The following is a 14676-nucleotide window of genomic DNA, read 5'->3' as shown; positions in this document are numbered from 1 at the left end:
GCATTTTGTTCATAGCATTCATTATAGGCGGACTTCACCGATTTGGAGCTATAGCTGACCCAAAAAGTCGAGGTGGCTTGAGCGCACGGGAGCGCGTCACAGGGTGCCCAAAACGACGAGGTTGTAAAAGATACGAGGCAGTGGAGGAACGTCGTCCTTGGTAAACGAGAACGTGCCGTTCGCGAAGCGGGCGCGCGATGACGTCGAGACGTCACAATCTAAACACGCCACCTCCTGTTAGCGGAGCTAATTTCTGGCCTGGTTTTGTTCTCTTCAATGGTCTTCGCTACGAAAGTTATCGCGACTATGGAAATAAACGTTTCTTGCAATTAGGAGTCTGCTAAACCGTAGTATAGCAGTGGTGCATGCGGAATACAACATCACTCGTGGACCAAGCTTTCGGTGGATGATAATGGACCTTGGATGTTAGAATTCAGCGGGGACTCTTAGAATTCTTAGCCCGTGTGTTGCTTTGAGACCTAAAAATCAATCAATCAATCAATCAATCAATCAATCAATCAATCAATCAATCAATCAATCAATCAATCAATCAATCAATCAATCAATCAATCAATCAATCAATCAATCAATCAATCAATCAATCAATCAATCAATCAATCAATCAATCAATCAATCAATTGAATCACTCAATGAATGAATGAATGAATGAATCATTGAATCACTCAATGAATGAATGAATGAATGAATGAATGAATGAATGAATCAATCAATCAATCAATCAATCAAATGTGTGAGTCTAAAGGACCCTACGCCTCAGGCACATCCGCTTCTGCCTCCCTTCTCCTATTACTATTCTCTCTTGTCTCCTATTCTTTCTTTCAGGAGCGAATTGTTTGTATTTGTACTAACGGACACCTAGTGTAAACGTACGAAGGAATTACGTAAGGAATACGAAGTGCGCGAAAGCTAGCTTACGACTACATTCGACGACACACACGATTGAAAATGTTTCACATGTACATGGCACTGTCAGTAAAAAAAAACATCCTCAGTCTTTAGACATTCACGACCGTGTGAGTCTTGGCGTCCTCTTGTTTATGCTTGTTTACATAGGGTTGCGCCACGCGAGCCAGACCTGCCTAACCAAATAGCCCAACAAATCTTTCCAAAGTACTTTTGTTATCTCGCACACGCTTTCTGTTCTTTCCTTTTTTTTTAGCAATACCTTACTAGTTCTTGACACTCACAATTTATCTTTTTCCCTTTGTTGCACTAACGTCTGTTATGGAAAGAAAATAGCATTTCTAAACTACTGGAGAGATATCCACGAACACACCAATAGGACGACATCCCATGGTCTTTCTTGTTCCGACAAACAAAAGGATTTGTACATTCCCTATACAGTGTCGAATTCATGGTTGCTCGTTTTGTTTTCTTTTTTCCCCTAAGGTAGTTGCTTTCTTTTAATATCGCGGTCAATATTTGCGAACGGTAAAGGTCTTTCTCCCGGACCGACCACTGAGCTCGAGATTTCCATTAGTGTTGGGATAAACTTTAGAGGCAGGGTTGTATAGGACAAGTGAAACACCACGTATATCCACATCACAAAACACCACTTCACAAAACAACTGATCCCCCTGCATGTTAGTTTCGGTAAAGTTAGGTACAATCGACGGCGACGAGTAAACGCCGACATTCACCAACAACTTAATCCTGCAAGGCCTTATATAAGGTCAGCCAGAATCGAGTCCAAAAGGAGAACAATGGCAGGAAAAAAAAGCAAGGATTACCCACCGACATCAAAGAAAAACTGGGAACAGCAGGGCCTGTTCGGTGACCGAGCTGCCGGCTTATATTGCATACGGGACTCTCGCCCACATCGCTGTTTACCTGGTGAACACTTGTCAGTGAATGAACCGGGATAGGCTGCGCCGGCTGGCCAATATAAGCTCGAATCGCCGGGAGGTCTCAGTGAGGGACCGGGGGAGGGGGGGGGGGGAAGTGCTCTAGAGCCATTGCGATGCGAGGTCTCCGCGTACAAAGGTACAAAGCAGGTTCTTATTGCGTCCGAGGAGACACAAATGTCTCCCCTGCGCTTCAACAGCGATGTTCGTGCATTTCAAAGAGTAGAAATGGAACGAAGAGGAAAAACAAGAGAGAAATAAAAGTCTCGCTATTTATTCTGTCGAGTCAGCTTCTTAACTCCAGCGCGATCAAAAGAAGCTCGCCTTGCCCGGGATCTTGACATTCGTCGTTTAATAAGAGCGAGGAATGTCGCAAGCGCGGAGTTACATTGTTTCAGAATCAGCGGGAACGCTATACCTATTCGCATATGTATTTTCCCTCCGTTTTTTTTATTTTGCGTGTTTAAGAAGACGTTGGTACCTATAAAAGGTACCGCGGCGAACCTTGTTCTCGGATATGTATCTTAAAGCCGTCAGCTCTGCGAGCGTGGATCTCCATTGTCTTGCTCGCCTAGTTTACGTGTTCTATACGCGGTGGGGATTACCTTTAGGCCTGGGCGAGATTTGCAACCCTTGGCCCGATTCCCGCTCCCTTTGACTGCTTAGCTCCCGGCATGCACGTTGGCGCGCTCTAAATGTGTGTCGGGCTTATATTGCTTTTGCCGCGGCGCTTTGAAGAAAAGACCGGCTCGGAGGGAGCCGATTTCAGGCGTCGTCGACTTGCCCGGGCTATAGGGAGATCACCTTGAAAAGCTGACGCGTGTGTGTGTTATTGTGCGCGGCTGATTCCCGTCCTTTCTGGAGAGACGGCGCAGTCGAGTGTGGGCCAAGTTTTCAGCGAGCAAGAGTTGCTTCCCCCCCCTTTTCTCGCAGTTTTTTTCTTTCTTTTCAGTGAATATAGAAGTAGAAGTGTCGTTCTTGATTGCTTCTGTTTCTTAATTCCTGAGTACGGGTAGCGCACCAAACAGCGCAGATTGTACGATATTTTGGGCGAGTTTTAATCCACTTTTGCAAACAAGAATTGGGTCGCGACTTCTTGTGCGAAAGACATGAAAGACATGGCGCACGCGCGTAGGCGGTGCTGGTAACCTCCGGCGTAAAATTTTGCTTTGGACTGACGCTTCTCGTATTACCCGTACATTTTTTTTTTTTGACAAGCGTGTCTTTTATTGGAAAGCGTAGAATATTTGCCTGGCCGCAATACGTTCGGACAAACATTTCATCCCGTTTGCGCCGCTAGCGTTACATTTCCCGTAAAATTAAATTTTCGGTATTTTGCACAATCCTTTTCGTCGTTAGCTTCATACTTATATAACGTGTGAATTAACATTTGCACAAACATGAAGGACAGCTTAAGGCCAATGCCGGGGGTTCTCACATAAGAGCGGGATCCACGGATATTTCCTTCAATTTTTTTTTTTTTTTTTGGCGACGCAGAGCAACGCAGATCTCACCCCAATGGCAATGTATAACCAAGAGGGTCGGCGAGCCGATGCTCATATAGTACCTGCGCGTGAGATGTGCCCTTGCTAAGATTTAAATGCGAGAGCATTATGTAGATGCAGATGTAGAAGCTTGACTTCAACAGATGCAAAGAGGTGCATGTCCTCGGTGGAGCGAGTGGTGGGCTGAGCGTGACCGAAAGGAAAAAAAAAAAAAGGAGCAGGGGTACGAGGTGACGTAGAGAGGCACGTGACGGGAGCAACGATGGTGGAGCCGCGCGAACGCGGAATTGCGTGGCACTGTCGAACTGCTCGGAATGGATGCGGCTCTAATAAAACGTGTGGCAGTGGACAATGAGTGAATGATAGGACGCCATATTGCTCTCGCATTACTGTCGCCAAAGTGCGGCGTGAGATCCGGAGTTTATTTTTCCTTTTTTTTTAATGCAGATATTCGGTTAACTGTTGCCTTTCATTTTCAAGTTACGTGCCGGGATAACTTCACTATTCTCTTCCTTTCGTTATCCCTACGATCGGCTGGTAGTGAAGAGGCGGTCGATAAGGGACGAATAGAATTGAGTGAGAGGAACGGCTACATTATACCGCCCATTGTTTTGAATAGCTGTGTGGCGATCTATGCATAATGAGTCATAGGAGAAGATGGTAGACTGATTTTGCGAGGAATGAGAACACGTCTTCCAAACACGCGTTGTGCGCGTCAAAAGTCCTTAAATCCAGCGGAAAGCGACTGTAACTACAAGCAGCGCACATAAAGTGCCCTTGGCGAAAATGAAGTGTTATCTGCGTTACCAACAAGCAATAGGGTAACACTTAAAGCTAAATTATAAATCAATTTCGAGGAATATCTTGCAGCATGTGAGATGACGACAGCCATATTCAAATTGAATTAGACTCAAGCGTTAAAGTATAGCTGAAGCTTCAGTCGATTTACGTGGATGCCGAAATACTCGAGCGTGTCGCCGACAATTTTTGGTACCATGACTCGCTGCTTGTACGAATTGATCACCGATTGATCGATTGGCGTCAAGACATGGAAATGTTGGCAGTTTTCGTTGCCGACGTTATCGCGATATTTGATTGTCGCATGAACTGAAAAAAAAAATGCCATGGTGATGTATTAAGATCAAGAAAACTCTTCTTGTGCTAGGGCATCGAGCTAATCTGCGCGCCTTAATTTTACAGCGGAAGCTGATTTAGGAAGTTTCGAAGTGCATTCGAGACTCTCATTTGCCGTGCATAGGAAGGCGACTCATACCAGCCTGTACTTAAACTTCAATTCATGTCACCCGGCTTGCCACAAGCAATCCATCGTCTCATCTCACGTGACGCGGGCCACACGCATCTGCTCAAGTGACGACGAAACACAGAACGAACTGAAGACGATTCGTCACGAATTGTCTAGGAACGAGTACCCCAAGAAGTTTATTAACAAAATGGAAGCTTGTGTCCTGGATCCCAAGCCGTCTCAAGCAAGTCGTTCACAAAACGCGCTGGCGTCCCATATGTGCCTGGCGTCAGCGAAGCTCTTAGCCGCGTATTCTCAAGATACGGTCTCAGAATAGCACACAGGCCATCCAACAAGCTGAGAAATGAGCTTGGTAACGTAAAGGATCGGCTTGAAGGCAAGAATTACCCCAGTGTCATCTACAAGGCACCATGCGCAGACTGCAGCTGCAGTTCCATGGGCGAAACCGGCAAATTCACGAGTAGATTAAGAGAGCGCCAAAGGGACGTCTCCAACAAGAAAAAAGCCTCGAACGCCCTTGCCGAACACGCCGATAATCGCAGTCACCGCATCGATTGGGAAAACGCTACTGTAATAGCTAAGGAAAATAATCCGATGGCGCGACTCTTGTTAGAATCCTTATTTATTCAAACTACGGACAACAGTATTAACAGGACTGATGGAAATATGCCTGCCAACTACACCCGTTCTCTACGTCACATTTTGGCATAAAAGCGACTCGCGGCTCTTGCCCGCTTTTAGTGGGATCAGGAAACCCGTACGGGTCCCGAAACGTCTCTGTGTTACTTTCACATTGACTTGGTCGGTGACCGCAATTTCTTCATCAACTTCTCATAATTTTTCAGCAGCTACCTTTCAGTAACTACCTCTTTTTCAGTATTTAGTGTACCCCTGGTAGATACGCCTATGTGGCCGTGTACTCGAAACTACAAGGTATATCCAATCAGGGAAAGTAGTCGGCTCGGTTTTCGCGGAGAGGGTCAGATTCGGTGCAGTCGAAACTCCTCGAAATTTGCGAGCGCATTGCGGTATCGCGGACATACGACATCACTGCTTGCGTTCCTCCGTCCCGCAAAGCTGCGTCCCTGTGGAGCCGTCTACACGAGTACGACACGGAAGCACTGTTACGGCTGGTCACTCTTCGTTGTCACTATATAGACGTCAAAAACGGCGGGGAAAAAGAAAGGAAGGAAAAAGAGTGGGGCTGCGGGAGACAAGCAATTTTTTGCGTTTTCCGGTAATGAATAAGTTTCGAGTTTATCAGTTTCTCATTACGGACTAAGTGAGCTTTGAAAGCGCTATGCGTTTTTTATGCGCCGACAAGGAAGCAGCACCACTAGTGCTTACAAAACTCGATGACGATGTGGTGAGTGGGATAGGAAATGAACAAAAGCAAAAATGAAACAGGAAAACCGCCACAGGCCAGTCTGTACGCCGCGAAGTTCGCTGCGAAAAATAACTCGAGGCTCTGGTGAAAAGTAAATGTATACGGAGACGTTCACGAGTAACTAGGAAGGCTCATGTTTTTATTTGGCACACGGAATACGGCTGGCGGGCGGATGGAAACAGCAATATCATTTTCGTACGCGCCACGTGGATGTTCTACTTTCCCGCAGTGCCAAGAATAGTACGCCTGTCTCTCATTGTATCTCATTGGTACTTGGTATCGTGGCGTCTGGCTTGTACCATCAACATAAATTGAAAGGAGAAAAAAGGAAATAACTGACCAGAACGCCTGCAGAATCACATTGCCTAGTTCATAGTCACAACCATTCTTTCATGGTGCCTTCATTTCATTTTCATTGTCATATCATTAGGTTTCTCTTTGATGTCCTTGCCTTACCTGTACATTCGAGTTAGCAAATTATATTGTGTTTGTCACGTCACTTACGCTGTTACTTTATTAGTTGTCAACGAGATTATGTTACAGTGCTTTCTTCCATGACATTTATGCACATGTAATTCTTCAGTCATGCTATTCATACTAAAACCTGTAATTCCTCTACGTTAACGATTTGTTGAAACTGCTGTAATGTGTGTTCTATTACGTTTACTTTGTAAAGGAGGTCCCATGGCAGTCTTTGATTTCGGGACCTCTTTCTGTATATTAACATCTTGTAATATTTCTAACCACCTCAATAAAGACCGATCCCGATTCTGATTCTGATTCTGAAAGCGTAAATGCGTGGAAGTGCGACTTGTAATCACTTTACATCGGGCTTCTAAGCACGGGGCACACCGAATTGTATAACAATTTGGAGTCTGATTTAAAGGATCTCTGAAACGGTCTGGACAACTTTTTGTAGACGCCTAGGCTACAGCTACAGTAAGACATTAGCGCCATAATTTAAGTGAAGCGTCTCCTATTAAGAGAACTACGGACGATTACTAGTTTTCCTTCTCCCCACCCAAGCTTTTTCTCCTCAACTTGTTTGACCGAGTGATCGAAGCCAAGTTTTCACCTTCACTGGTTCTACGTAATGATGTGACGTGGTGTCGTCTACTACCGGAGTACTGGAGCCAGCGCGCCGAGCCACTCCCACCTGTCCGCTAGTGGCCTGCCGTCGATCCCTCATCCAGAGCTATCCAAGAACGGGGCGTTGAGAGCGCTCTGTCGCAGCGCCTAGCGTGTCTGGTGTTGCGGTAACCTCAGGTGAGCTGGACGTTTTGACGGATGGGTGGAGGCCTAAACGTGAGCGGCCTGCAAGGTGCAGCGACTTGGTGGCGCAGAGCTCGACCAGCCAAACACAGAGCTAACGTTATCGTTACCGCGTGTAAAAACATTTTAAACATTTAAAATGACAACTTGTTCACGATTACGCTGCTGTCGAAAACCCACTACAGCAGGAAAGTAGAACCTTACTGCTATATTAGCTCTGTGTTTATCCGGTTGAGCTCTGCGCCACCAGGCGGCTGCACACTGCAGGCCGCTCGCGTTTGTGCCTCCGCGCATCCCGCAGAACGCCCAGTCAGCCCGCATTTACCGGAGCACCGGACGCGCTAAAACTATCTAGTGTGGTAGTAATCCTCCGGCGTGAATTGGCGGCCGCAACCAGGTAGATCCTGTCATCGATCTAATACCGACAGCCCAATGCGCTGCGCGTACTCCACTCGCCTGCTGCCTTGCAGAGGTACACGATGTCGCAGCTGCTTGATATGTCGCCAATCGCTATGTTTGGAGCCAACAACGCAGCGAGGGCGAATCATGGTGTTCGCGAAAAGAAGGCTCGAGACCAACGCTGAACGCGCAGCTCGCGTCAACACGGAGCACTTTGTTACACAAGCAGACGAGACCTGCTGCGTGCCGGAAGTGCTTGAGTGCAGTGGCAAGTTCTCGTTGTGTATTCTCTTTCCGTTACTTCCTTTCATAGAAACAAATTAACTAGCATTTCAATTATTACCAAGAAAATTTGCTCACCATCAAGTTGCAAAAATTATCGATGATGCAGCCTAGGTAGTCAATCGGACAATTCGCCCAATTGACGTAGCGCGCCCCAGCAATGTAGATTGTGACGGGACGGCTGAAAACTCAGGTCAGCGGCACCGTTGCGATCGGTAGCGATGCACATTCTTGAAACCTTATAATAAATGACGCGCTTTACACCGGTCGCCTAAGTGTTTCACTTAATGCTCAGAAGGACCTACCCTAACGAGTCAGTACGTTTGTATAACATCGTCAAAATTGTTTTCCATTGTTGTGGTATTGTACCGGATTGCTAGCATGCGTTCATATACTTGGTAAGTGGTTCTAGAGAGGCATAACATGAAACGAAAATATGGTATACCATTATCGCTTGTGTTTTTCCGACCGTACCACCCAGGCACCGTACTTTGGTATCGTTGTGTAGAGGAAAGACGCTGTTAGTTGACTGTACACGTGTCGGGCGCACAGATAGTCGCAGTTGTTGCACCACGCGCGACGCAATCAGAGCTAAATTTAGCCTCTCGCCCGGCGTTCAGAGATGTACATAGCTAGCTCTCTGCTTAGGAGATCCGAGCGGGAGTGGTCCCTTTTGAGAGAACTATCTCAGCCACATATATAGACATAATCTATCAAACTCAAGCTAATGCTCATAGGGAGTTCGCAAGGCCTGCAAGCGTGCAATCTCTTGCTGGAATTTCACGCTCGCTTGCTCGTTTTCGACGCCCACGCGTTCCGCGACGAGAGGTCCAGAAATGGCGCGAGGAGACTCGAGCGGCAAGACAGAGGGACGCCAATTCGAACCCACAACCTTTGACCACGGCCTGCGCACACTACAGAAAGGTTAGTGAAAACGACTGCAAGATGACACCGTAGGACCCCCACTAGCTGTATCACAAGTTAAGGATGTAAGCTTTCTAATGCGTGGATAAATGTGATGCGCGTTTAAAGCCATTCTCAGAGGGCGCCGCCGTCGCGCCGAGCCATTAAAAGCTTGCGCGGTAATCGCCAATGCGAGTATTCACAATATTTCACTAATAATTCTTTTATTCAAAGACTTTAAAAGGGAGAACGTTGTAATTGCAGAATCGGAGTTGACCAGTACAATCGAAGCACATGACCTTGCTGCTACAAGCTCTCTGCCTTGAATCAGTTCTGAGAATAAAGTGCACTCGAAATTTACACCGAAATAGCGACTGTTAATTTGATTTTTTTTTTGCTTCCAACGATGAAAAAAAAAGAGAGAGACACAAGACGACACGCTACTACTCAGTAGATCGCGCCTGTCCGAAGTCTCTTAAAGGTCCCAAAACAGAGGCACATAGCAAATTTTGGCGATACGCTGGAAGTTGTTACGTGCCTTCTAAGGAGTGCTTTAGAGCAAGAATTTTTTGCGAATCCTTCATTGCCGCGAAACCGTGATTTCAGGAAGCGAGCGTCACCGCCGGCATAGAAACTCCCACTAATTTCTCCGTCTATACGCTGCGCAAGCGAAATTCCTTTCCTGCGTTCTCCCACATTGGAGCCGGATGATCGCATGACGGATACGTCGCGGAGCCCGCCTCGCGTTTTTTTCTTCTCTCTCTCTCTCTTGCTGGCGTTATTGCAGAGTGACGCAAACCCGGCGATGGTTTCGCACGCGAGCTGTTGCGTTCGTCTCGTTTCGCGCAGCGGACGATTTTGCGCGCTCTGCACGATAACAGATGACTAGCGGTTATAACTCAGAGCCACAGTGCCGAGCACTGATGCATGTGTGAGAGAGGACGAAAGAGCGTGATCGCGGTGCTGGAACACGGTAGAAAATGACATAGTTTCGTTCTCTGCGCGCGCGACTGCGCGACGTGGGAACAAGCAGCCGAAACGGAAGTAGCACGCCTCGCTTGTTACGTTATGAAGTAAAGCAAAAGCACGCAGACATTCGGTTTGTGTGTGTTATTATTTCTATACACCTTAATTCGTCTACTGAAGCAATAGTTTGCTGAGCGAATAACTGATGTTTCCTTGAGTAATTCTCGAGGTCTCGTGACGCTATGAGTGACGTCACAGCGCTGCCATGCGCGTAGGCGCACTTGCGTTATTGACGTCGACTCTACGGTTAGGGGCGCGGCGTTTGGTTGAAATGTAAGCTATTTTCGCGGCGCGCAGGGATGCTATTCTTAGCACACACGATCGTTAGCGCGCATTGTACACCCTGCGCCTGTCAGCTCAAAATGGCCCGACCTGGCGAGGGGCCCTTTAAAGATAAGAAAGGCACAGTCAGTGACTAAAACTCTTAGCTAGACACTCAAATGTACAGTAATACGGCTAAGCATTAAACAGCTATAGATTTGAATCGTTCTCTTTAAGGATGCAACAGAACGCAAGACCATCGTACGGCGTAAAAGTAACCGAAGGAAGTCATTGCAGTGCTGATCCAGCTAATACGTTTCTCCACCGTGGAAAAAATCGCAGTACGAGAACTCTGTCCCTGCAACATGCCTCGAAAGTCGGTAAAATAATAGAGCTTTCTTTTAGTGACGAAAAAAAGCACGGTGTACATTATTTGATACGTTTACCTCTCATTGACTTTTCGTGGTATAGAAAAATAAACGTGGCTTTGAGGATCTTTTCAATTTCATCGTGTGTGTTCGTGAGAGCTGGTCGAGCGTGTCACACGCACAAAAGGCTGCATCATCCACTCACTTTGGAGGCGTGCGTGAACCTCCGACACGCTGTCGATAAACGCGACATATCTTTCGTCACGTTGTGCAAGAGCGAGCGCGTAGCGCACTCAAAGTCTACGGAACATAAGAGAAAAACTATCTAAAGGAACACAGAAAATGAAGACGAACAACGAGGGAGAATTATTACAAAGAAAAAAAAAATCAATATCGGAGTATGTGAAAGTCTGATGGTGGTCTCACGTATAAACGAAGCAGAAAAAAAAATAAGTGAGGACGAAATCACTCACCCTGCATCGTGGCGTGTGCAAAAAGGTTGGCCGCCCGCTGCTCCCAAAAGAGCTATAGGTACTCGACCACGGATGGTATGGCTACAAGGTATGGCTACAAGGTACGAGGCTACAAGGATGGTATGGCGCCGCGTACGACGGGCGTGAACGCAACAATTTTAACACGCACTTTTCACCCACCCGGAGGGGCGAAAATTGAAATGAAGAAGAAAGCGAGTAAAAAAAAAAAAAAAAGAAAACCAGGCAGGTAAAAAAAGAAGAAAAACAAAACAAGAGAACGAAAAATTACGGACGCACCAACGTACGACGAGAAAGATCTAGACCACGCCGAGATGTTCGTCGGTGTGCGCCGGTAGCGTCAAGTAATAAACGCCGAAAGAAAGAAGGACGAACACAAAAGAAAAATAGAAAAGAAAAGGAAACGTAACCACGTGATGGGTAGCCGACCAACCGACGCCGGAGAGAAACGTACAGCGCACGCGACCGCAACTTGAAAAACGGCCACGCTGCGTGCGACAACGCTCCGCGCGTTGACCCTACACGCGTCGGGTCAGTCACGTGCGCATCGTAGCTTATACAGTTCTCGAGTTACAATCGCCCCCGCGCTGACAGAGGAGCGGCGGGCGCGTGCTCTTTTGGCCCGCTCACTGTACATCCTCATTTTTTTTTTACGGAAGTCAGCGCAAACAGCGCACGTGCGGAATTTCCTTCCCGGACATTAATTCCTCCTTTCCATGTAGGTGCCCGTGCATTTCGGTCAGACATGGATTTCACTCGCTCGGATACGGCGGTAAGTTTACTGGTAAGGCTGCAACGGTACACGCTATTAAAGCCTCCCATTGCCGCACGCTAAGCTGAACAGTCAATGGCTTCCGAAGCGGATTTAGTCAGCATTTGATGAAATTGTGACGCTTGTAGAAAACCTTCACACGTGGCTCGAATTGTGCTTTGGGGTTCGATCTTGTACGCGTTCCAAGATAGAACAGAGGCGGTTCGCTCCACCGAGCCTAATACGATTCGTCAATATGAACCGTGCCGAACGCCATGACATCAATTGTGACGTGATATCTGCTGTCAATCATTCCGTGTCGTCTGCTATCGGACGAACGGAACAGAACATACCGCCTATTTCGTGACGTAAAGAACGAACCGCCTCCGTTCTATTTTGGAACGCGTACAAGATCGCACCCTTGGTGACCCTGTTCACCTTTTCTTAAAATTATTTTTGTTTTTAATTGCGATGACGACTTGCCATAATAAGGCGTAACCTTTGGTGTGTATTATATGAGTGCTGTACGACCTGTGTTCTGTATTTGATACAAACCGTGTTTTTGTGGTATATGTTGATCCTATGCGTTGACCTATTTCAGGCTACCCTACAGGCGCGTGCGAATGGCGAAAATAGTAGGCGCAAGCGTCCACACAAGTCCCAATTCTCGAGTCGTTCTTTTTTGTTGTTGTTTTCGGGCACTTGTTCGTGACCTGACGTTTACACGTAAGTTACGAAGCCCGTACCCGCCCCAGCTATAGGAAAAATGGGTGGACAGTCAGTCGTGCTCACTCACCATTACGTATATATATTCTCAGCTATGCAGTAGTCACTCGCACTTTCATAAATGTCAACTTGTACTCATCAGCACCTTCCAGCTGCTGTCAGTAATGTATACTCATGCTAAATGGTACGCACTATACTTTTTTTTTTTTACTAATGTCTCACTCCCACTCACAATGAGTTAGTCGCGTTCACACTCAAGTCCGTTTGCGGTCAACGACACTCACCAGCACTCACTCGTACGCTTATTCACGCCTGAGAAACGGGTGTGAGAGTGAAGGAGTACGTTCGAAGCTCACAGAATTGTTTCAGGAAAATCTCCTTAAATTTTCCTCCAACAGATTATAAAAATCCAAAAGAAAAATGTCCAACAGATATTATCGTCATTATTCTGAGGCCTGGCAGAGAAGTTCAGTTTACATTGCTCCAGACAAGTTGTGCTCACATCGATCGACCTCGATTCAGGCACAAGAAAAGATAAAGCAAGGAAATCCAAGCTAGTGCGGCTGCTGCCGTTATTGGCAGTAAGGTGCGTCCATTAGCCGCAAATAGAGTGAAAACGTGCAGCTTGAACAAAATTTAACGTGTTTATGCAGTTCATAGTTGTTGCTTAGTCGACATTTCCGCTTTCATTTCCTAGAACAGGAGGGTCATGCTATATGTTGGAAGCCGGATGAATTTCGCACACCTGAAGAAAAAAATAAATAAATAAATAAGAAACGTATAAAATACTCGGCGTCCACTTTCTAGCAAGATAGAGACACGCTTCTTGCAAAATGCGTTCGCGGAGGGAACGTATACGTGTATACACAGAGACGGTGCTGCCATGTCGGAGGCTCTTAGCGTCAACGTTCTCTCTCTCTCTCTCTGTCTGTCTGTCTCTCCATATATACATATCGTGTCTTTTACGGGGGTGTTTTCTGTCGAGTTGAAGTGAACAACACTTTGAAAAGAGCATGTTTTTCGGCCTCATAAATGTCGTGTCCAGGCACGCTGTCAGCAGCTTGCCACATAAAAAAAAATCCCAGCTCAGACTCCTTCTCTCTCTCTCTCTCTCGCATGCAGTGCAAAGCACTGCGCCTGTCTACGCATTTTTATCGACTCCTTACGCAATGACTTCAACCGAAGCCACGTGCAGTACGCCTATCGTTCAGTCGGTTTTATAACAGTCTATTCTAACAGCCTTGTCCGATGTGCTTCCGGGTTTCGAAAACTAGTTTCAAGTCGGTTATTGTCGTTTTGCGACACGCGTCGTAAAATGGAAGGAAACTAAAAGAAAAGAAAAATAAAATCACGAGGAGAAACTCCAGCAATAACGTAGCTGCATGGATATTAAATTACGCTGCGCTTCTGCCATGTCAAAACAGTTACTGTTATTGAGACACGAGGCTCGGCAACTCGGAAGAGGACGCAAAAATAAGAGCTGTCGCACCAGCTCGTCCTGATGTCATGAGAGAGCGAGAGCGAGAGCGAGAGAGAGAGAGAGAGAGAGAGAGAGAGAGAGAGAGAGAGAGAGAGCAGCGAGATGGCGGGAGGAATGGCAGGAAGCTTAACAAGTCCTTGTTCAATTCGCTACCCTGCACTCCCACGTGCAAAGTAGAGAACGTTTTCGCACCAAATTGCGAAAAAAAGAAAGGATTCTGGGGTTTTACGTGCCAAACCAACGTTACGATTATGATACACGCCGTAGCAAGGGACTCCTGTTTATGACCTCCCTAAGTTCTTTAAACGCTCACGTTTACCTGAGCACAGGAATCAGGAACGTCGAACGTTCAGTGCAAGGCTGTTTACACTGCGAAGGAACGGCCTTAATCTCCGCATTAAAGGTTCCACATACACTGTCATCCTGTGAACTGAGACACGTCATTGGCCCATGGACTACAGCTACTAGTGTTATCTTGCGCCGTGAAGGCTCTTTCGAGTTTTGTTTCTCGACGAGACATTTTAGTCGCGTTAAATGTGTTTTGTTGAGTGGTGTGCTTTGTGCACGTTGGGTATCTGCGTTATGAACTGTGCCCAACATTTTATTCTTCGTCTTGGCCATCCTCGGTAGCATGCTAGGCATGCCGCCAGGCAAAACTCCTCAGGATTAATTAAAGACCATCTCTATCTCTTGTCC

General features: G+C 46.6%; 1 protein-coding gene across 3 annotated transcripts in view; it reads right to left on the bottom strand.

Annotated features, from left to right (window-relative positions):
• Positions 1-14676, bottom strand: part of LOC126547695 (uncharacterized) — a 203139-nt gene that overhangs the window by 103076 nt on the left and 85387 nt on the right. The window contains exon 1 of one of the 3 annotated variants that reach the window (XM_072287158.1): positions 11006-11849. The exons of the other annotated variants lie outside the window; for them this stretch is intronic. Within the exon in view, the coding sequence (XP_072143259.1) occupies positions 11006-11012 (7 nt within the window). The 5' untranslated portion in view covers positions 11013-11849. Of the gene's footprint in view, positions 1-11005; positions 11850-14676 lie in introns of those variants that run through there. 3 annotated transcript variants of the gene reach the window in all.

This window comes from Dermacentor andersoni, chromosome 3 (assembly GCF_023375885.2).
Source record: "Dermacentor andersoni chromosome 3, qqDerAnde1_hic_scaffold, whole genome shotgun sequence".
NCBI lineage: Eukaryota > Metazoa > Arthropoda > Arachnida > Ixodida > Ixodidae > Dermacentor > Dermacentor andersoni.
Note: the sequence above shows the minus strand (reverse complement) of the source record. Positions and strands in the feature narration are given on the sequence as shown.